The following is a 24,546-nucleotide window of genomic DNA, read 5'->3' as shown; positions in this document are numbered from 1 at the left end:
TTCACAAACAACTTGGCTAGAATGGAGGGTGTAAGATTAGATGTAATGTTGGTTCAGAACTTTAAAAAGTTACTAGTTTTTGGTTTGGAGGACTAGTGAAAGCTGTTGTCCTCGTTGTAGTTATGAAGATAATGGCTCGGTATACATAGTATAGTAGGTAGTCAATAAATGTTTGTTGAATGAGGAAAGATAAACGATCATTATATTAGTTAATATCCCTTTAGTCCTTCATGATTTCAATGATAAAAAGGAAAATCCACAAAAACCAAACTTGTCCTTTCCATTCTTTCTGCCTCAGAAATTATACACCTTGGAAATGCTTGATACCTTTTCTTCATTCAAGGACCTGAGAGAGTGTCACCTCCTTTTTGAAGTCTTTCCTCACTCTTCAGGTCAAGCGATTCTTCCTCTCACATACTTTCATAGCCCCAAGCCCTGATATAGCACTTATATTGCACAGTCTTTTTCCTATTCATATTTCTGAAGACTCATAACTTACATGTATTGAGGGCTTACTAAGTGCCAGGCACTGTGATAAGTGTTCATGGTATTATTACATTTAATCTTTACAGTAATCTTGTAGGGCAGAGGTTCTGATTAAATATATATTTTTTGTTTGTTTTTTTAATGAGAATACTGAGATATTAACAAGTTAAGCAATTTGTCCAAAGTTGTACAACAAGAAAGTGGTCAAGGCTGGGAATTCTCTGGAGATTCAGTGGTTAGGACTCCATGCTGTCACTGCCGAGGGCCCATGTTCGATCCCTGGTCAGGGAACTAAAATCCCATAAGCTGCGTGGCGTGGCCAAAAAATTTAAAAAAAAAAGAGAGAAAGTGGTCAAGGCTGGATTCACACCCAGATCTACCTGATTCCAGAGGCTGTGCTCTTAATCACTATACCATACTATCTCAAGGTTTATTTAAATGAGTGAATGGTTAACTAAAAAAAATTTTAAAGATCTATTCTATGTAGTTTACCTTTGTCTGCTGGAAGTAAATAAATAAGAAATGTTTGTCTGAGTTGTAGTTATCTCTTACTGCTCCAAATAATAATCCAGAGAATTTATTACTTTTTAAAATGAGGTATAGAAGATACTGATATTAACAATGATTTTTCCCAGCACTATTATTCACTGTTTAATGATTAGTGCTGTTTGTGAGTTAATGATAGCAAAGCTTTCATTGTAATTTACCATCTTAGCTGGCATCAATGTAATCTTTTAAAATGCGTAAAGGTTAAGAGTACAGGTCATGGAGTGAAGCTGACCTGGGTTTGAATCTCCATTCTACCACATACTAGCTAGCTATGTGATTTGGGCAAGTTACTTAATTTTAAGCCTTAATGCCCCCATTGTCAAATGGAGTTAATAATCCCTGTCTCACAGGGTTGCTATAAGAATTAAATAATGTGGATATTTCTTGCTTAGCACAGTGTGTAGCATAAAGAGCTCAAGTAATAACTACTATTCATAATTTATATCAGTTTTAGTGTTTATGGAGCTGAATTCCTAAGGAAATAGATTTAGTGCAGGCCAAATGTTACTTTTTTTAAAGGAATTTTCACAATATCGTATTATTGAGTATAGCCTCTTACTCTAATTATGAAAGCTTTTGGTTTTGTAGTCTTATTTTTTTCCCCTGTTATACCACTCAGATTTTTCTGTTTTAATGTAACTTCACATTCTTAGGAATGGGGCAGAACTTAGGAAAAGTCTGCTTTTGTTTTCTAAGATACTAAAAATATGTTCACACAAAGAAATTGAAGTTTCTTAAGATCATTTTATTTTGTTATTCCAGGGTAAAACTCATTCCCAGCTCATAATAATTGATCGTGGCTTTGATCCTGTGTCCACTGTCCTGCATGAACTGACCTTTCAGGCAATGGCATATGATCTACTGCCGATTGAGAATGATACATACAAGCAAGTATAACTTGAAGGGAATATATAGGGCATATACAAACAGGATAGGATATTAACATTTAATGATTCGTGCAGGCACCGGAAATCTAAAGCCCCTGTAACCTTTTTCATTCAGAGACTTTATCCTTCTCTTACCCCTATAATCATAATCTGTTAAAAATATCTTGACCTTGTTAGTTAATGGGTAATTTAACTGCTTTGAAGCTTTTTCGGTGTATTTGCTTCCTTAACTGTGTCTACAACAAAAATAGATTTTAAACAGCTGGAATTTGTACTTTTCAGTAAATACCAGGCTCACTACTATATTTATTGAAGTGGAAACCATATTCAAATTGGTTAGGCTGTGATTATTCTGAATCACACATCCAAAAGTTATCTATATGTGTGTCTTGTCAACATAGTGTATTTAAAAAGATTAGAAGACTAGGAACCTCATTAGGATGGTTATTGAGAATAGATACAAGTTTACCAATTTGGTACCTATTATTGACTTAACTCTGATATAAGCATATTAACTTTAAAAGTAATATCAAGTAGCTAAATGAAAAATGAAATCACTTTTCTGTTAAGGAACCATTTTATTGTACCTTTGTGCATCATTTATGAGTGTGTGTATATATATACACACACATACATATATATATATACACATAAATATATAACATGTTGTTTGATATCATAATTTCTAAATCCAAATTGGCATTTTTCAGCTAAGATTTACTGCTTTGAGCATAGTAATAAAAAAGAAAATTAGTTTTCTGAAATTTTATGTTTAAATTAATTTAGTAATTTTAATAGATTAAAAAGATCCAAAAACTTGTGCTAATTATAATACTTAATATTTTTTCTTAAACCAAATATTGTTAAACTAATTTTGTATTTTCTATTGTATTTTTATTTGCATTCTGGTCAGATCCTGGCTTCTGAGTTTTTCTTTATTTGTATTAATGTTAGATGACGTAGATCAACATTTTTCTAATATAAAAGTAGTTTTTCTAATATAAAAGTAGTTATTCTAATATAAAAGTAGTTTTAAGCAGTTTTTTCAGAATTTTCAGAAAGCATGTTGTTTACCTCTCTTATCCTTTAGGTCTCTAAACCTACGTTGCTCAAGAGACTTAGAAACGACTTAAACTGATGGACACTTAAGAATTTGGTTCCAGACTATTGACATAAGTTTCAGACATTTCTAACCTAGTACTTTTTTAAAAAAATGATCTCCCTAGGTTTGCTGGCAAGCAAAGCAAGGTTTAATTTTTTAAGAGTAATAGAGAGACTTATTTAAAAACAAAAACAAAGAAGTCAGAGATTTTTTGAATGAATCGAAAAAGTCCAGGGATAAGACTAGGTGGAAGCACGAACTCCCTGTGGGTTGTGCTCCATCCCAATTTTTAATGGAAGTAATGCAGAGCAGAAACTTCTAAGTATCCAGACTGTGTTCTTCATCTTGGTGACCTCTTTAAATGTACTCTTAGGATTGTCATCATCTTTTAGTATTGTCAGGCCTGCTACCTTAATCTTTGTTTATAAATCAAAGGTTAAAGAAGTACAAAGTAGCATTTTAAATGACAAAAAGGCCTCTGTCCTTAGTGCAGTCTTGTAATTAAGCACAGTCGTTCTGCCTTTGGGCATCTGTAATTAAGACCAAATAGGTAGATGGTTTTATAGATGGGGCCTGAAATTTGGGGGATTGTAGAAATGATTATATTTATACAGCAGAAATCTCCATTTATTGTCTGCTATCCAGTGCTAGGAAAGCTCAATGCTGTCCATTCTGATCTTGAGGACGTTGACAGTCCCAGGGATGATTGAATTTTCTAGCTCCACAAATGGAAGGAGGCTGGCTATTTGCATAAAAGAAGCGAGGAATTACTTTTGGGGAAGCAGTCAGGAAGCCCATTTTGAGTAATTTCATGAACCTCTTGAATTGCCTCTCAGTTCAGTAGAACTCATTAAAGCAATCAAGGTTTTTAATGGCTACACTAGTTTTTCTCTCATTTCCTTTCCCATTCTTTAAAGGAGATGTGGTTATAGGGTTAGGGAAGAATATAGAAACAGATGATATATGTTTGTGAATTTTGTACCAACTCTGCAACACCTGCAGTACTTAATAGGCTACATTAGGGGGTGACATTTCTTTTCTTAATGGATGTTTGATAGTTGAGTTGATGGTTATTAGTATGTCAAAGTAGTGTTTTGAGCAACTAGAATACAAATTGTTAGTGTATTCACTCTTGTTCTTAAAGTTGATTGTGGAACGTTGAATTTTTGTTTCTAAGATACCACTTTGCTGAGATAAAACTCTATAATAATGACAGCTAAACCTAACGAAAGTAAAAAGGTCTTGGTAGACATAGCACTTTGATTTTTATTGTATGGATAGCAATATGCCTTAGTTTTGAGTATGTATTCATTATCCCCCAAAATAGTGGATGTATTCTTCAGTTTCTTGAGCTGTATCTTAAAATTATTGTTTATAAAAATGTTTCACTTTTTGGGTGGGAAAATAATCAAAAAGTTCATACTTCTCTCTACTTGTAGATATAAAACCGATGGGAAAGAAAAGGAGGCAGTCCTTGAAGAAGATGATGACCTCTGGGTCAGAATTCGACATCGGCATATTGCAGTTGTATTAGAGTATGTGAACTCATTTTAATTTTTATTCCACATTTTTAAAATACTAAATACATGATAGTACATTTTGTAATCTTAAAATATTTTTGTAAAGAATTACACCTTAGAAATTTAAAGAATCCTCTTACAATTTGACAGGGAAATTCCCAAGCTTATGAAAGAAATTTCATCAACAAAGAAAGCAACGGAAGGAAAGGTAAGAGTGTTATTTAACTTTCAAGATAACAATGAAGGTGAATTTTAAAGTCTGTGTAAAATTTTTTATCTATTTAACTTTCCATTTTGGGAAATTTCTAACATACACAAAAGTAGAGAAAATAAACTTTCATGTACCCATTACCTAGCCTCAACAGTTAGCAAAAGTTTCTCTGTCTTGCTCCATTAAAATTTATTTTTAAAAGGCCATTTAGCCAATTGCATTAATGCATTCTTGTTAGATTTTTTATATTGAGGTATAATTTACCTAAGTAAAGTGCACAAATCTTAAATGTATACTGAATAACTTTTTACATACACATATATGTATTCATACACACACATACCTGTGGAACTACCACCTAAATTAAGGTATAGGACATTTCTGTCATTTCAGAAAGTTGCACAATAATATCTGTGAATAAAGAAAATTTAGCCTGATCCTTTCGAATCTGTATACCTTTTAAACTAGTTTTCTTAGTGGTTAATACCTCCTAGCTGTATAATGTAGACTAGAACTGGTGACAGGATATCCTTGTCTCATTCCCAACCTAAGGGGAAATGTGTTTGATATTTCATCATTGAGTATTATGGTAGTTTTAGATTATTTTAGATACATCATTTGTCAGATTAAGAAGTTCCCTTCTATTCCATATTTGCCAACAGGTTTTTTTTTGGTTTTGTTTTTTAAATCAGCAGTAGGTGTTGGATTTCATCAAATGCTTTATCAGCACCTATTGAAATTTTTTTCCCTCTTTTATTCTTTTAATGTGATAAGTTACATTCATTGATTCTCTAACATTAAACCAACCATGCATTCTTGGAATTAGCTCCACTTAGTCATGATACTTTATCCTTTTCCTATATCTCACTAGATTCTATTTGCTAATATTTTGCTTAGAATGTTTACTTCTAGGTTTATGAACAATAGTATTTCCCTGTAATAATTCGTGTGTGTGTGTGTGTGTGTGTGTGTGTGTGAGAGAGAGAGAGAGAGAGATAATCTTGTCAGGTTTTGGCAGCAAAATTATATTGGTCTTTAAATGAGTTGTAATGTTTTCCCTCTCATTCTCTGGAAGTGTTTGTGTAAGATTGTTATTACTTGTCTCATCATTGCTTGGAAGACTTCACAACTGAAGCAGTCTGGGCATGGAGTTTTCCATTTTTATGGGGAAGTCTTTACTTACAAATTCTTTAATAGTTACAGAACTATTCAGATTTTTAATTTTTTTATATCAGTTTTGGGGTGTTCATTTTTAAGGGATTTGTCTATTATATCTTCATTTTCAAATATCCTCTTATTATCTTTTCAGTGTCTGTAGAACCTATAGCTGTGTGCTACTTATTTAATCCTAATATTGTTAATTTGTGTTTTAGCCTACATACTATTAATATCCCTATATATATAATTAGTATTTCAAAGAACCAACTTTTGGCTTTGCTGATTTCTCTACTGTATGTTAGTTTTATGTTGAATTGATTTCTACTCATTTTTATTTCCTACCTTCAGTTTTCTTTGGCTTGTTTTTCTTTTTCTAACTTCTTGAGTTGGATGTTTACAGCACTGATTTTCAACCTTTTTTCTCTTACTATATATATTTATTTATTTCCTTCTTAACATTGTTGTAGCTGCATTCCCGAAGTTTTGGAATAACCTATTTTTATTTCGATTCAGCTCAAAATGTTTTCTAACTCTCATTGTGATTTCTTCTTTGACTTATGTGTTATATAGGAATATGTTTTTTAATTTCAAAGAGTTTGGGAATTTTCTACTTGTCTTTCTGTTATTGAATTGTAATTTAACTATATAGTGGTCAGAGAATGTGCAATGTATGATTTCAGTCCTTTGAAATTTGTTCAGACTTGACTTGTGACCTATCATACGATCTATTGTGGTTAAGTACCCAATGTGTACTTGAATACAAATTCTATGTGTGTCAATTAAATCAAGTTGGTTCATCATGTTATTCAAATATTCTATTTCTTTACTCATTTTTTATCTGGTTTTTATATCAGTTACTGAGAATGGTATCGCTTATGGCTATGAATTAGTCTATTTTTTTTAGAATCTTGTCAACTTTCAAAGCTATATCGACTGATAAAGCCATGTTAATTATAGTCTTTATAAATTTAAGATAGTTACCTTTCTGTTGAATTTATCTTTTATCAATACAAAATGTCATTTTGTTTTTCATTTGCAATATTTCTTGACTTAAGCTCTACTTTGTCTGATTTTAATATAGCCATACCTGCTTTATTTTGGCTAGTGTTTACATGATATATCTTTTCTCATCCTTTATTTTCACCAATTTGTGCCTTTATGTTTAAAGTGTGCTTCTTAAAAAGAGTTTGTATTGATAGTTGAGGTTTGTTTGTTTATTCAATCTGATGATCCTTATCTTTTAATTAGAATGTTTAAGTCCATCTGTATTTCATGTAATTATTGATATAGTTGAATTTGTTACCATCTTATTTGTTTTCTCTTTATTTTATCCTTTTCCTTTTCTGCCTTCTTTATATATATAGGCCTTTTTTTTTTCTTTAAACTATTCCATTTTGTCTCCAAAATAAACTTTTGTTTTACCTTTTGGTATCCTTCCTGTAGTCATCATGTTGGGTACTACAAAATGTATCCTTATATTATCACAGTGTACCTTAAAGTATACTTTTGCCATGTCCTAAAGAATTCAAGAACCTTATAATAGTTTAACTCCATTTACCTCCCTTTGTCTTTTGTGCTATTGTTGTCATATATTTTACTTTAACATGTGTTATAAAGTCAGGATGTTATTTTTGTTTTAAATTCTCAATAGACTTTTATATTGTCCACATAAATTTGAAATCTGTTGTTATTTATTCCTTATTGCTCTTCAGTGTTTCCATCTGGGCTGGATGATTTCTCTCAACTTTTGTTTTTATCTAAGGATATCTGTGTTTTACGGGTTTTACAGAGACACTTACTGTATTTAGAATTCAAAGTTGGCAGTTCTTTTTTTTCTTTCAGCAACTTAAAGATTTAAATATGTCACCTTTTGGCTACTATCATTTCTGTTAAAGAAGCCAGCTGTCATGTTACTGTTAATTTCCTGAAGATAAAGTGTCTTTTTAAAGATTTTTGTCTTTATCTTTTAGTTTTAGCAATGTGACCATAATATGCCTTACTATGATGTGTTATTGTTGGTATTTATCCTCCTTGGGTTTATTGAGCTTCTTGAATCACTGGGTTGGTAACTTTCTTCATATTTGTAAAATTCTTGGCTCTTATTTCCTCACATCTTGATTTTGTCCTAGTCTGTCTTTCCTCTCCTTCTAGGATTCCATTCACTTGTGTTTTAGATTTTTGGACCATATTCTACGTCTCTTCTATTCTGTTCCTTATTTTCCCACTTTTTTCCTCCTCTGTGCTTTAATTAAATATTTTCTATTAACCTGACTTTCAGTCCCCTACTTTTTTTTTTTTTTTGTGGTACACGGGCCTCGCACTGTTGTGGCCTCTCCCGTTGCAGAGCACAGGCTCCGGACGCGCAGGCCCAGCGGCCATGGCTCATGGTCCCAGCCGCTCCGCAGCATATGGGATCTTCCCGGACCGGGACACGAACCCATGTCCCCTGCATTGGCAGGCGGACTCTCAACCACTGTGCCACCAGGGAAGCCCGAGTCTCCTACTTTTGTCTGTTGTATCCAGTCTGCAGTTAAACCCATTCAACATATTGTTTCTTAAACTGCATTAGAAAGTAAAGTTCCCCCTTTATAGTATAAAATTGTATGAGTTTTGACAAATGTATACTCTCATATAACCACAACCAAGATATAGAACAATTCCATCAACACCTCCCCCCACAATTGCCTTGTGCCACTTTGTAGGCAACCTCTCCACTCAACTCTGATCCCCTCAGAAACACTGATCTATTTTCTTTCCTATAGTTTTGCCTTTTCTAGAATGACAGCTAAATAGAATAATACAATATGGCTTTTTCATTTAATATAATGCACTTGACATTCATCCATGTGACATGTAACAGGAGCTTCAACACTTTTTATTGCTGAGTAGTATTCCATTGTATGGATATACTACATTTTATCTGTTCACAAGTTGCAGAACATTTAGGTTTTTTCCAAGTTGTTGACAATTACAAATAAAGCCACTGTGAACATTCAGGTTTTGTGTGAACAAATGTTTTCATTCAGTTGGATAAATAAGAGTAAGATTGCTGGGTCATATGGTAAATGTATATTTAATTTTCTAGGAAACTTCCAAACTGTTTTCCTAATTTGCTGTACCATTTTACAGTCTCACCAACAATGTATGAGTCATTCGTTGTGTTTTTAATTTCAAAGTTGCATTTAATTCTAGGGCATCCATTGAATTTTTTTTTTTTTTTTTTTTGTGGTACGCGGGCCTCTCAATGTTGTGGCCTCTCCCGCTGCGGAGCACAGGCTCCGGACGCGCAGGCTCAGCGGCCATGGCTCACGGGCCCAGCCGCTCCGCGGCACGTGGGATCCTCCGGACCGGGGCACGAACCCGCGTCCCCTGCATCGGCAGGCGGACTCAACCACTGCACCACCAGGGAAGCCCCACTGAATTTTTTTTAATAAAGTCTATAATTCTCTATTGAAATACTCCATCTTTTCATCCATTTAGTTCATCTTTTCACCTGTTTTCTTTAACATAAGTATGATATTTTAAAGTCCTTGTCTGCTAACTCCAGCGTCTGGATTTTCTTGGGTCTACTTTTATTGACTGTTTCATCACTTGAGTATCCATCACTTTTTCCTGTTTTACATGTCCAGTAATATATTACTGTATGTTAGACATTGTGGATGCTATGTTGCAAAGGCTCTTGGTGATGTTCTCTTTACTAAGAGTATTGAGTTCTGTTCTGGCAGGCAGTTAATTTTTTAGTGAATAACCTTGATTCTGTTGAGACTTCATGTCAGGCTTTTGTTATGTTGAGTGTATTTCACTTTTGCATTTAGTCTGAAGATATAGTCCTTCCAGGACTAAATGTCTGGGATGTTCACTTAGAACTGTCTACTTTGTCTGGATCAGAGAATGCCAATATTGTCTTGCATTAAGACCCCTCTGAAATCTCTGCAGTCGTTCTCTGCTAGGCCTTTAAGAGTTATGCCCTGTATATGTGCAGCTTAGTATTTGGCCAGGGATGCTAAGGCAACCCTTCTACACGTCTTTGAGTTATGTTGTGACTGGCTCTTTTCTGTATTAACCCTGGACCCCAACCCCTACCTCAGTAGCCCCAAACTCCGATCTCTTTTTCCTCTGCCCAGAGAGACTTGCTTTCTACTTAAACTCTACTTCCTTTCACTGTGTTTTGGAAAATGTTTCAGGGAAGAGCCAGGATGAGTGCAGGGATCACCGTCTATGCTTTCCTTTGCTCAAGTAACCTAGCTTTGAGCTATTTTTGAAAAATCCTTTGCCTGAAAGCTGTTGTCTTTTTTATTTTGTCCAATTTTGTTTTTGTTTATGGAGGGAGAATTTTTTTCTTTTTTTTTTTGCAGTACGCGGGCCTCTCACTGTGTGGCCTCTCGTGTTGTGGAGCACAGGCTCCGGACGCACAGGCTCAGTGGCCATGGCTCACGGGCCCAGCCACTCCGCGACATGTGGGATCCTCCCAGACTGGGGAACGAACCCGTGTCCCCTATATCGGCAGGCAGACTCTCAACCACTGCGCCACCAGGGAACCCCCCCGGAGAATAATTTTTATATCAGTTACTTTATCATGGCTGCAACTGGAAACCTTGCATTTGTTTTCTTTTTAAAATTGCCAAATATTTAGTAAATTAATAAATATTTAAAACTACAGGATTTTAAAGTTCTATAAAAATAACTGAATCATAAGTTTGTTTTAAAAAATGTTTTATTTTTCCTAGACATCACTTAGTGCTCTTGCCCAACTGATGAAAAAGATGCCCCATTTCCGTAAACAGATTACTAAGGTAAGCAGTGTCATACATAAGATATGTTATCATTTTTAGTTTATTAGTCCATCCAGTTCTGTAGTCAGGTTTAGCAGTGGGTGTCATGGAATACTTGGTGTTAGTTGTCCTCTAAAACCTTACTTTAGGTCTGAGAAATACCCCAAATATCTAAGCTCCCCAATAGAGTTCTCTCTATATATACTCTTGATTTATATCTTTATCTTGAATAGCCAAACAGAAAAAGCTTAATATTTATCAACTTAATAAGAAGATTCAACATTGGATTGACAAGTGGTTGTTGTTATACTTGGTTCGTTGAATTAATAGTTATTTTTAAAATTTTATTTATTTATTTATTTATTTTTGGTTGCATTGGGTCTTCATTGCTGCATGCCGGCTTTCTCTAGTTGTGGTAAGCAGGGGCTACTCTTCATTGCGGTGTGCGGACTTCTTACTGTGGTGACTTCTCTTGTTGTGGAGCATGGGCTGTAGGCATGCTGGCTTCAGTAGTGGTGGCGCACAGGCTTAGTTGCTCCGCGGCATGTGGGATCTTCCTGGACCAGGGCTCAAACCCGTGTCCCCCTGCATTGACAGGCGGATTCTTAACCACTGCGCCACCAGAGATGTCTGAATTAATAGTTATATATCAGTAGATTTAAGAGCAATCAAAGTTGTGTGGGCAGGTAAAGTTTTGTTTTTTTGCTGTTCCAGTCCTTCTTACAAGTATTTATCAGAATAATATTTACATATTTTTATCATATTGCTTCCTAATCAAGAATCAATAACATAAATTCAAACTTTTTCTGCTTGCCTTTAAGGACTTCACTATTTTTTTCTCACCTTATTTTTCACTACTCATAAGCCCAACACAAATTCAACCCTTCCATTCTGTTTTTTGTGGTCTGTTGATTATCCCCTGTAGATCATGGTAATTTTCACTTTTTTCCGTTCTCGAGATGTTTCCCTTGATCTACATGGTACCTCCTTCCCACCAAAGCCCATGCTTTCCTTCAGGCCCATCTCAAAAGTTTAATATTATCAGTTACACAGAAAGAAATGAAAATGCTTTAAATGATTGATTTCTTCTGTTTTTCAGCAAGTTGTTCATCTTAACTTAGCAGAAGATTGCATGAATAAGTTCAAGCCTAATATAGAAAAGCTCTGCAAAACTGAACAGGTATGTGCAGAGCCAGAAATACCTATGTTCAGGATAGATTTCCAGAATTAACTTTGTAAGGTAAAACCTAACTTTTTGTTCAATACAGTGCACTAGATCACAGAACCTCTTTTAGAAGGAGACTCACCCACTTGGTTTAATACATCATTCCTTACCAACGCTAACAAGTAGCTATACAGTATCATAGTAAGCAGTCCCTCCTAATTTGTGATTATGCATTTTTGGTTGAGTGGGATGATTTAAGTGTTTGGAGCATTAATTCAGGGTAGCACTGTTGGCAGGCCTTTTTCAGTGGGTGCAGCATTTAAGGCAGCATCCTGCAGAGTACTGTGTAGGCACATTTAATTAAAGTCTCCTCTATAATGCCAAAACTATTTAGATCAGTGCTGTCTAATAGAAATAGATTGCAAGTCATGTATAATTTTAAATATTCTAGTAGTCACATTAAAAAGGTAAAAAGAAATGAGTGTGGTTAACTTTATTTGATTTAACCCAGTATATCCAAAATATTATTTTGACATGTAATCAATATAAAACAATTATTGAAATATTTTACATCCTTTTTTTCACAAACAAGTCCTCAGAATCTGGCGTTTTAACTTAGAGCACATCTTAATTCAGACTAGACACATTTCAAGTGCTCAGTAGCCACATGCAGCTCATGTCTACCATATTAGCAAAGGTATAGATTAATGATTTTCTTCTCTGAATTATTTTTTGACTTTTTACATTTTGTACAGTATTAGTTTACAAGTGATACTCACATTTTCCTGTGAAAAGGCATCAGTGTTCCATTAAAATTTGGCAAGTTTTAGTAATAGGTTTTTTTTAACTGAAAAATGAATTTGGATCATAGACCACTAACTATATTTCATTTTCGTTAAGGACCTGGCACTTGGAACTGACGCAGAAGGACAGAAAGTCAAAGATGCTATGCGAGTACTCCTTCCAGTTCTGCTCAGCAAAAATCATGATAATTATGATAAAATAAGAGCAATCCTACTTTATATATTCAGTATTAATGGTAATGCAGACTGTTTATTTTCTTGAATATATTAAAATACCCAGCTCTAAAATCATTTTACAATAAGTGGTTTACTATTTGATCATAAGAAAATCTTAGAAAATTCAAAAGTAGTGGCTACAGTTGGTTAAGATAAATAAAAGGAAAAATGTGAAATTGGGAGCGTACTGAAGGGTATATAATTTAAATGTTTGCTTTTTTTAAAAAAAGCTTTATTCTTGGATACCTAAAACCTGGAAATGATTATGGTAGCAATTATTTGACTGTGCACTCATATTTTACTTATCTAAGGAACTACGGAAGAAAACTTGGACAGGTTGATCCAGAATGTAAAGATAGAAAATGAGAGTGACATGATTCGTAACTGGAGTTACCTTGGTGTTCCCATTGTCCCTCCCGTAAGAAATTTTACATTCTGTATATACTTATACATACGCATGTGTGGTCATTTGCATTAAATATGTTTTCTTATGTGGGAATCCATGTGGACAGTCTTCTTAATTTTACTCTGTTGATTTGGTAAGTAAAATATTAATAATTTCATTTTTTTCCATATATGGGTAATTTGGACAAGTACATTTTTCTAGTGAATTTATATCTTACAGCTTCTGTTGTAATTTGCTATTTACGCTTTTCTTTTTATGATTCATTTATAGCAGAATTTGAAGAACTCTGTATAGAATCTCACTCTTTCCCATCGAGTTTTATATAAGCACTTTGGAGTAAACATATTTTCTGATATTATCACAAATTTTATCATTAATGCACAAAATACTGTGAAGTTACATGACCACGCCTGTTCAGATTTTTTGAGTAGGCTTTTCCACTCTTAGTTTTAAGTCAAGTGCACCATAGTGTTTGTTGTAAATTAAACATCTTGTTAGAAAACTTAAGAGAATATCACTAAATAAAATTACTGATTTTTAATTTTTTCCTCTAATTATATTAGTCTCAACAAGGCAAACCATTAAGAAAGGATCGGTCTGCAGAAGAAACGTTTCAGCTCTCTCGATGGACACCTTTTATCAAAGATATTTTGGAGGTAAAATTAATTAAATTTTATTTATACCTGAGTGCCCTTCTGTACAATATTTTTTACTCTTTGTATATTTATCTGTCAGTCTGAGCATATCTATGGGTCAGGAATTATCTGCAGTACTGGGAGAGTTCACAAAAGAAGGCTGTATCTGGTGTTAAGGGAGGAAAGGAAACTCTTGAAGATTCTCTCCTTAAAGACTGCAAATTCATACCACTGACTGACTCAAAATAAATTAAAAAAAATAAAGCACACACATGCTTTATGAAAAAAACTCTGTTTGAAATAACTATATGTAGCAGAAATATAAATAATTTAGTTGAATGAAAGTTCAACAAAGTAACATTTGTTTATGACCACTATTAGAAAGTGTTAGACTCCAGTATTCTTGGAAATGTATTTGTGATTAAAATGTAAACCTCCAATGGAATATTACCCAGCCATACAAAGAAACGAAATTGAGTTATTTGTAGTGAGGTGGATGGACCTAGAGACTGTCGTACAGAGTGAAGTAAGTCAGAAAGAGAAAAATACCATATGCTAACACATATATATGGAATCTTAAAAAGAAATGGTTCTGAAGAACCTGGGGCAGGACAGGAATAAAGACGCAGATGTAGAGAATGGACTTGAGGACACGGGGAGGGGGAAGGGTAAGCTGGGACGAAGTGAGAGAGTGGCATGGACTTATATATACTACCAGATATAAAATAGATAGTTAGTGGGAAGCAGCTTCACAGCACAGGGAGATCAGCTCGGTGCTTTGTGACCACCTAGAGGGGTGGGATAGGGAGGGTGGGAGGGAAACACAAGAGGGAGGAGATATGGAAATATATGTATATGTATAGCTGATTCACTTTATTATAAAGCAGAAACTAACACACCATTGTAAAGCAATTATACTCCAGTAAAGATGTTAAGAAAAAAATGTAAGCCTCACTATAGTTTGCTTTTATAGTCAACAGATGGCTGATGCCTTTAGTACTGTTTACTTTTAGAAAATAATATTCAATTATAGGAAATCAGAAAATGAACTAATAAAAATCACATTATGAGCTCAATAAAGCCATGACATTGATTCTTCAGTCATAATCAGATAGTTCTATTTATTCTAATTTGCCTTTAACTTATTAAACTTTAATTTCTACTTTCCTATGGAAACTAATTGTGTACAATTTATTCCTATGATTTTTCTGTTTTACTTGACTAATTCTATGTCATTCACACATGCTTAATATAGATGAAAAGTTTAAAGAGTTTAGACTTTTTTTTCTGCAGCATAAGTTGTTTTTTTTTCCCTGATCCATAACAAGGATATAGAACTAAGTAGTTTTTCTTTGCTAGTATTTTAAAAATAAGAATTGACCTTCTCAAACCCTTTAACAAGAATTTGCATATTAAATTCAGAAAACCCACTTTTACCTCAGTGGCAGTCTATGGCCTTCAGGGTTTCAACTGAAACTTGGTTTCTTCACATCTTGCAGTCTTATTGAAATATTCTAGGACTTCTGAGTACCTTGTGCCCATTCCTTGTCCATTCCTACTTATTGATACCATTTGTACAACCATGCTCTAATGCAGTGGTCTCTAAACTTTCTTGATCATGCATACTTAATCATAATAGATGTGATCAGGAGCCTAGAGTATATGATTATTTATTTATAAACTATATAAATTCTGTATTGATAAAATACTATGTGTACAGTATATACAATTACACAAAAATATATAATAAAATATTAACCCTAAAAAGAAGGAAAATTTTAAAAATGAAATGAAAAGGAAAGCCTTGCTCATCCCATTGGCTTGTCTTGAATACACCTAGGCCACATTCTGTTTTAGAGCCACCGCTATGCACATTCTGTTTTAGAGCCCCCGCTATGAAGGGCAAGGCCTGGACTCCAGTAGCCTAAGAGGTCTGTCAGGATTAAGATGGTATTTAGAAACCCCCAGCACTGGGCTTCCCTGGTGGCGCAGTGGTTAAGAATCTGCCTGCCAATGCAGGGGACACGGGTTCAAGCCCTGGTCTGGGAAGATCCCACATGCTGCGGAGCAGCTAAGCCCATACGCCACAACTACTGAGCCTGTGCTCTAGAGCCCGTGTGCCACAGTTACTGAAGCCCACATGCCTAGAGCCCGTGCTCCGCAACAAGAGAAGCCATCGCAATGAGAAGACCGTGCACTGCAACGAAGAGTAGCCCTTGCTCACCGCAACTAGAGAAAGCCCGTGCACAGCAAGAAAAGACCCAACACAGCCTAAATAAATAAATAAATAATAAAATAAATAAATTTATTTTTTAAAAAAGGAACCCCTAGCACTCTAAAGATAAAGATCCTTATAAGGTACCTGGAATTCTCACACCAAAGTGGGAACCCTCCAGATGAAGAAATACAGGCATGCAATAAATATTAGTTTAATAAGTAAATGATTTCATTAATTTTTGTAGCAATTAAGATTTGTGAGTTTCAAAAAGAGGGCTAACCTTATTTTATTAAATATATATCCTTATGTTCCTTAATTGTAAACACAAGTTTTGAGTTTTATGTAAAACAAACAAAATCCTGGAATTTACAATATTTTCTTGGTGGTTTTAATTCTTTTCTTTCCTAGGATGCCATTGATAATAGATTAGATTCAAAAGAGTGGCCATATTGTTCCCAGTGTCCAGCAGTATGGAATGGCTCAGGAGCTGTAAGGTAAAACCTATAAATGAAAACCAGTGAAATTTTCACTATGAAATTACAGACTAATAACTGAAAAGATACACAGGTATTCCTATATTGGTAACTCTTCTTGAAGCATATAGTCACTTAAAAGGCAGTTTTTCTTTAACTGTAACCTGTTTTAGATGAGTCCAGATAAGCAATATGAAAATGTGCCTTATTATAAAAAAAACTTTCATGAAACTAGAGAAGAACTTCTCCACTCATCTTTTTTTTTCTTCACATTAGCGGAGGACATAATCCTTTTTGATGATTTTTTTGGTGATAAAATATTTGAGACATTCAGAAAGCTATAGACAATATTATAATGCATACCCTATACTCAGTGCCCAGCTTAACAAATGAATCATAAATACAGTTCAAGCTTCCTATATATCACTCTCTGATTTTTATTCTCCCTTTCTTCACTATCCTGAATTTGGTGTTTACCATTCACCTGTGCATCTTTATACATTTCTACATATATCTGTATTCTAAATTATATATAGAGTTGTGTTTTGCAGGATTTTTCTCTTGGTCTTTGGCTTTTAGCAGTTTAACTATGATGTGTCTAGGCGGAGTTCTTTTTGTGTTTATTCTACCTGGGGTAGTTGAGTTTTCTTGGATCTACAAGTTAATATTTTTCATCAAATTTTGGGAAGTTTTCAGTTGCTGTTTCTTCAAATTTTTTTTCTGCCTGTTTCTCTCTCCCTCTTCTTTTGAAACTCCATTACTCATGTGTTGGAAAGTTTGACTTTGTCTCATGGGTCACTGAGGCTGTTTACCTTTCTTCCACCGTTTTTCTTTCTGTTCTTCAGATATGCTAATATCTATTGATCCATCTTCAATTCTTTGATTCTTTCTTCTGACATCTCAAATCTGCTATTGAGCCCATCTAGTGAATTTTTCATTTCAGTTATTGTGCTTTTCACATTTTGAATTTCCATTTGCTTCTTTTTTAGTTTCCATTTCTCTTTTGAAATTCCCCATTGATTAACATAGTATCAGCATGCTTTTCTTTAATTATTTGATCATATTTATAATAGATTCTTCAAAGTCTGCTAATCCAACATCTGGATTCACTCAGGGTCAGTTTCTATTGATGGCTTTTTTCCAACGTGTGGGACACACTTTACTGTTTTCTTACATATCTACTAATTTTTGCTTGAAAGTTGGATCTTTTAGATACTGTACTGTAGCAACTCTAAATTGTTTTTTGTTTTAGTAACTTGTGTGGACTTAAGCTGTGGGATCACTGCCCCCTGCAGTTTAGCCACTGATGTCATTGCAGGGGTTTTTAATTTTAAATTTAATTTTTTTGCTTGGTTCCTAGTGGTTGCCCTATGTCTGAATAGTTTAGAGGTCAGCCAGTTACCTGGGCAGAGGTTGTGTTTAGACACCTCACGCCTTCCATCATCTGCTGATCAATCCGAGTGTGAGTTAAGAACTGCATTACAAGTCAGAGTCAGTTCTTGAGTCTTCCCCCCCACCACCACCACCCTTCTTTTTTTTCCTATTCTTTCCCTGGGCTTTCTCTGGCTTGTCCTGGCACAAGCATAATTTGGCAGTCAGCTAAGGATGTGGGGAGAGTTTGTCTTTGTCTTCTTTGGCTTTCGTATGTTCAGGATTTCCGCATTAAATTTCTGGCTGATGTGCCACCTATCCCATACTGGGACCAAGATGTTGTGCTACCAGAGCTGCAGGTCTTCCTGTTCTAAACCAGGTCTGCCGTTTTTAACTAGCAAAGCTGCAGGATTTTGTACTCCCTTCGCTCCCTACCTTGAATCAAGTCTTCCACCTCAGGCAGTAAAGTTGGTGGTTTTCTCAGCCAGCCTGAGGTCAGTAAAGCTATAGTTTTTGCTGACTGAGTTGGAAGAACAGTGCAGGTTGAGTGTAGCCTCAGGCTAGAAGGTCACGTAGTCACTACCACCATTCTTACCAATATGCTAACATATTTTTTAAGAGTAAATGCTTCTCAATTTGCTGTTTGCCTGTGGTTGATTTCCAAGTGACCTGAACTGGTTTTTCCCCCCACAACTTCATCCAGGTTTATACTTGTTTTCTTGGACGGCAATCTTCTGACCATCTTATTCCGCCATGACCACAAGTTGTCTTTGACTGTGTTTTTAATCTTAATATACATGGTGTCATCTTGTATGTGTCCTCCTGCAACTTCCTTTTTAAATTTCCCTCAACATTATGTTTGTGAAATGTATCCCAAATTGATAACATGCATAAATTTTCACTGCTGGTTGGTGTATTCTTATGTGAGTATCACAGTTTATTCATGTATTTTCCACACAAAGGAAATTTAGGCTGTGTCAAAACTGGCAGCATTACAAACAATATGCAATGAGCATTCTTGTACATTTACGTGTGTTTGAGTATATCTCTAGGGTGATTCTCTTGGTCTGAGGACTTTTTCTTTAGTTTTATTTTTCCCTTTTCTCCTGGTTTGGAAGTTATATAGCCTTTTTGTACTTTTGTAGCTATTATCCTTAGAATTTTAGTACACTTCTTTGACTCAACAAAGTCTGAGATTAGTTATCTTTGCCCTTCTCATGAACAATACAGAACTTTAGAACAACTTAATTCAAACTACACACCCTTTAAATGTTCTCTTAATTGTTTTCACCTTATATCTTTTTTATTTCCCAAATTAATGATGAGCATTATTATTTTTTTAGTTGTGTGTGCATACTAACCAGTTATATTGCGCACCACTTCTGCTTTCATCCCTTTTTTTAAAAATTAATTTTATTTTACTTTTGGCTGCGTTGGGTCTTTGTTGCTGCACGCAGGAGTTGCAGTGAGCGGGGTCTACTCTTTGTTGTGGTGCACAGGCTTCTCATTGCAGTGGCTTCTCTTGTTGTGGAGCATGGGCTCTAGGTGCATGGGCTTCACTGGTTGTGGCATGCGGGCTCAGTAATTGTGGCTCATGGGCTCTAGAGCACAGGCTCAGTAGTTGTGCCGCACGGGCTTAGTTGCTCCATGGCATGTGGGATCTTCCCGGACCAGGGATCAAACCTGTGTCCCCTGCATTGGCAGGTGGATTCTTAACCATTGCACCACCAGGGGAGTCCCTTGCATCCCGTTTTTTGGGCTCATTTGTTTTCTTTTCTGAAATATATCCTATCCTTTAGAAGTTTCTTCAGTGTGGGTCTGTTGGTGGTAGGGTCTCTGTGGTTTTGTCTGTCTGAAAATGTCTTCATTTTGTCATTGTTCTTATATGATAGCTTTGAATTTCTAGGCTCATGTTAATTTTCACTCAACACTTTGAAATGTTATTCTCCTGTTTCTTGGTTTCCATTTTAGCTCTTGGGAAGGTGTGTGTATGGGGATGGGGTGTTTTCAGACAGTTTTGTCGTACTTTTATAGGTAATTTGCCTTTTCTCTCTGGTGCTTTTTGTGTTTGGTATTCTGTACATTTCCTGTGCTGTGTCTCCCTGAGGGTTTATTTTTATTTCTTTCCTTGGGATTCAGTGTGTTTCCTAAAATCTGAAGTTTCATATCTTCCATAAATTCTTCAAATATTGCCACTTCTGCAGTCTTGGTTTTATTCAAACATCTCATTTTATCTTCATGCCTCATAATCCCTCAAGTTTTAATATTTCTTTTACTTTTTGTGTTTCCTTTTGGAAATTTTTCTTTGGATTTAGTTTTCAATTCTTTAGTTCTTTCTTAAATTTGTGCCTAATCTGCTGAGTAAACTGTATATATGTATATATTTTTTGAGCTTCTATGTTCATTGACTTTACTTTTCCTTTATTTTAGAAGTTCTCCTTGTTTCTTTTTCAAATATGCTTGGACTTCTTTGTTATTTTGTCATGCTTTCTGTTCTACTTTATTATCATTTATCATTTTCAACATACTTAATTTTAGACTATTTTTTACTAAATTCAACATCTGACATTCTTTGGGGTCTAATTTTACTGCTTTTTCATTTCCGCAGACACTTATGCTTGCTTATTTCCTCATGTGCTTCATAATTTTGGATTCTGAACTTATTTCAGTAGCCAGGATTGAGAGTGGGTACCTTCAGAGAGGTTTTGCATTTGCTTCTGCCGAGGTTAGAGACTTTTTTCTTTTGTGTGTTAATTTCTCAGTTGGGGTTCCCCAGCCTATGAAGGTCGTGTAAATTAGAGCTCTCACGAGACAGGCCTGTGTTGAATTATCAGGCAAGAAGCTTCTTTGTCATCTCCCCTTGCTTTTGAGTGTGTCCTGACCTTATGCTGGGGTGTCACCTCCCCATCTCTACCTTGCACAATATCCAAGACTTTGTCTTCTGTGTTCATTAAACAGGGAAACACCCAGACCCCTTGTTTGCTAAGATTAGACTAACACTGTAAGGCAGAGCAAGCCTCAACTCAGTTTACCACTCTAGTTTTTAGTTTCCTTTGTGCTGCTGCTGGCCCTTGAAGATTGCTCCTACTTGTTTACTTTCAGCTATGCTTTTAAAAAGATGTTTGCTCTTATTTTAACCAATGCCTCTAGGTGCTTTCTAGAGTGAGATTTTCAGGATACAGGGATTTAATCATTATTTATGTGTCTTTCAGAGTGTAAAACACTAGCACAGTGTCTTACACATTTATATGAAACAAATTAAATGTAATCCTATTGTCCTAAAATTGCTATTCAGAAATTTAAAAATCGTTACAATCACATAATCATTTTGAGCAATATTAATTCCTTTTCTTTTGCTTTCTTACTTTATTTCACTCTCTTTGGAAAGTTTTTAAACCAAGGTTGTACTTTTAGTATGTCCTTGATTTATTTTGTATGGGAACCGAGAGTGTATCTTGTTCCTGTTTCATCTTTCAAAGCAAACTGCTAAGTGTCTTTACTATTTCTGTTGTTTACTACCTCGTCGTTCCTTAAGATGGCAGATGGAAATTACCATCCAAAGGCTAGACTGAGAACATTATTAAAAGTTTACCATGGACTTCCCTGGTGGCACACTGGTTAAGAATCCGCCTTCCGGGACTTCCTTGGTGGCGCAGTGATTAAGAATCTGCCTGCCAATTCAGGGGACACAGGTTCGAGCCCTGGTCCTGGAAGATCCCACATGCCGTGGAGCTACTGAGCCCGTGTGCCACAACTACTTCAGCCCGCGTGCCTAGAGCCTGTGCTCCACAGCAAAGAGAAGCCACCACAATGAGAAGCCCGCACACCACAACAGAGTAGCCCCCGCTCGCTGCAACTAGAGAAAGCTCTCACACAGCAACAAAGATCCAATGCAGCCAATAAATAAATAAATAAATAAATTTACTTAAAAAAAAGAATCCCCCTGCCAATGCAGGGGACATGGGTTCAAGCCCTGGTCTGGGAAGATCCCACATCCCATGGAGCAGCTAAGCCCATGCCACAACTACTGAGCCTACGCTCTAGAGCCCGCGAGCCACAACTACTGAAGCCCATGCGCCTACAGCCTGTGCTTCACAAGAGAAGCCACCGCAATGAGAAGCCCATGCACCGCAATGAAGAGTAGTCCCCACTCGCCACAACTAGAGAAAGCCTGCGTGCAGCAACAAAGACCCAGTGCAGCCAAAAATAAATAAATGAATTTATTTTTAAAAAAAGTTCACCGTGATATCCTACATTGCAGGGTCTTAGAGGTCATCTAGTATATGGTTTCCAAAGTGGGTAATAAGGTGATCTACTGGGTATTATTTTTATACTAGAAAAAGGAGAAATTAAGCTTTATTAGTATATACTAGTACACATATATAATTTATAAACTAATATATATTTTTAATAGATGTACATGTTAATTTTAAAATATTTATTTACTTTTCAAATAAAAGCTCAGAATTTTTACCAGTGGGGTATGGGAACAAAAATAGTGGTTTCTATGACCTAGGGCAGTGCTACCCAATACAACTTTCTTGCAGTGATGGAAATGTCCTATATCTGCACTGTCCTATATGATAACCACTGGCCACATATCATGACTGAGAAACTGAATTTTTAATTTTAGTTAATTTAAATTTAAATAGCCTCATGTGGCTAGTGGCTGCTATCTTGGCCAGTGTGCAGATCTAGAGCAATCTAAGGGGGGAAGTAGTAGAAATTGTAGTTCTATTTGTTTAGTGCTTTCCTAGTACTAGATTCCATACTTAGTGTATTCTGTACATTATTTCATTTGATCTTGAAAACAACCCTTTAGGTTTAGAGAGAGGTTAAGGAACTTGCTAAAAATCATAGAGAATTAAAAAGAAGCAGAATCAGAGTTGAAACCCAGGTGGCTCTCTTTTTTTTTTTTAACAGCATTATTGAGTTACAATTGACTTCATAACGTATATTTTTAAGGTATACAACTTGATGTTTTGATACATATACATTGGGAAATCACCACAAACTAGTTAATATATCCATAATTACCTTTTTTTCCTTTTTTTTTCTTTTCCTTCTTTTGTGGCATAAAGACTTAATTTAAGATCTATCCTCTTAGCATATTTCACATATACAGTACAGTTTTGTTAACTATAGTCACCATGCTGTACATTAGATCTCTAGAACTTACTCATCTTGCATAGCTGAAACTTTGTGCCCTTTGAGCAACATTGCCTCTTTTTCCTCTCCACCCGTTCCCCGGCAACCAACATTGTATCCTCCACTTCTATCAATTTGGCTTTTTTATTTTATTTTATTTTTTTATTTAAAACCAGAACATTTATTGCGCGACTAGTCATTGAAGTCCTTAAGATGAACTGGTTGCTGCAACAGCTGCCCTCTTGGACTTAGGTGTTTTTCCTTCACGGAACCCATGCCTGAATCTGCGGTATACAATTTTTAGGTTCCTCATTCGACCAGTCCGGGTGGTACTTCGTCTTTTAGCTTTAGCACTCCAGTTATACTTTCTCTTCCGCTTGGCAGGATAGCCACATTTGCCACAGGTCGACTTCTGAAGGTGGTAGGCCGTAGAGCCACAGCGGTGGCACAACATGTGCGTCTTATTCCGACACTTTCCAAACAATGATGTTCCCTTCATCATCTCGCTTCTGCCACCAAGACCAAAGAGCAGTTTGACTATTTTAGATTCCACATATAAGTGAGATCATGTAGTCTTTCTGAGTCTGGCCTTTTTCACTTAGCATAATATCCTTCAGGTTCATTCATGTTGTTGCAAATGGAAGAATTTGCTTCTTTTTTAAGCCTGAATAATATTCCACTCTCTATATATACCATTTTTTTAATCCATTGATGGACATTTAGGTTGTTTTCATATCTTTCATATCTTTCATAATACTGCAGTGACCACAGGAGTGCAGATATGTGTTCGATATCTCCTATAATCATACTTTACTAGTAGAGTTCCAGGAAGGGACGTTCTGGTACCACGTCAGCTCCAAAGCAGCACCTGTGCCTCCCTCACCCCCTCTATGTCTTTAAAACCCTATTGTCTCAATGCCACCCCCCCCTTTTTTAACTTCAGGAAGTCATAGATTTTCAGGTATACTATGTCTTTATCTGAAATAAATAAGACAGGGCCTTAGCTCTATTTTATAGGTAAAAGTGCTGAGCTAGATTATGAGTCATTTGTTCAAACTCTGTAGATCAAAATTGAACTTAAAGTGGGGCTGTCCTGCCTGGCCCTTGATGCTCCAGTCATACCATAGTTAAGTCATTTCCTTAAAATCAATGCAGCTGGTGCCAAATTTGAGTTTGCTTGAGTTGGGCTCTTTTAAAAGACTAAAAGCAGTATGGCTTTGGAAATATTTTTAATGTGTTTGTGTTTATTTTTTAGTGCTCGGCAGAAACCCAGAGCTAATTATTTAGAGGATCGAAAAAATGGGTCTAAGCTGATTGTTTTTGTAATCGGAGGAATTACATACTCTGAAATGCGTTGTGCTTATGAAGTATCTCAGGCACATAAATCCTGTGAAGTTATTATTGGTAAGACTTGTGTTTTCCTCTT

General features: G+C 35.5%; 1 protein-coding gene and 1 pseudogene across 1 annotated transcript in view; one reads left to right on the top strand and one right to left on the bottom strand.

Annotated features, from left to right (window-relative positions):
• STXBP3 (syntaxin binding protein 3) overlaps window positions 1-24,546 on the top strand; it is a 57,124-nt gene that overhangs the window by 28,289 nt on the left and 4,289 nt on the right. The window contains exons 9-18 of the mRNA XM_030868882.2: window positions 1,798-1,922; window positions 4,464-4,559; window positions 4,695-4,752; window positions 10,641-10,706; window positions 11,785-11,865; window positions 12,751-12,889; window positions 13,181-13,287; window positions 13,839-13,931; window positions 16,537-16,622; window positions 24,376-24,524. Of these exons, the coding sequence (XP_030724742.1) occupies window positions 1,798-1,922; window positions 4,464-4,559; window positions 4,695-4,752; window positions 10,641-10,706; window positions 11,785-11,865; window positions 12,751-12,889; window positions 13,181-13,287; window positions 13,839-13,931; window positions 16,537-16,622; window positions 24,376-24,524 (1,000 nt within the window). The remainder of the gene's footprint in view (window positions 1-1,797; window positions 1,923-4,463; window positions 4,560-4,694; window positions 4,753-10,640; window positions 10,707-11,784; window positions 11,866-12,750; window positions 12,890-13,180; window positions 13,288-13,838; window positions 13,932-16,536; window positions 16,623-24,375; window positions 24,525-24,546) is intronic.
• LOC115859671 (large ribosomal subunit protein eL37 pseudogene) lies at window positions 23,329-23,622 on the bottom strand (annotated as a pseudogene).

Source organism: Globicephala melas, chromosome 1 (genome assembly GCF_963455315.2).
Source record: "Globicephala melas chromosome 1, mGloMel1.2, whole genome shotgun sequence".
Lineage (NCBI taxonomy): Eukaryota > Metazoa > Chordata > Mammalia > Artiodactyla > Delphinidae > Globicephala > Globicephala melas.
This window is presented reverse-complemented; position numbering and strand designations above follow the sequence as displayed.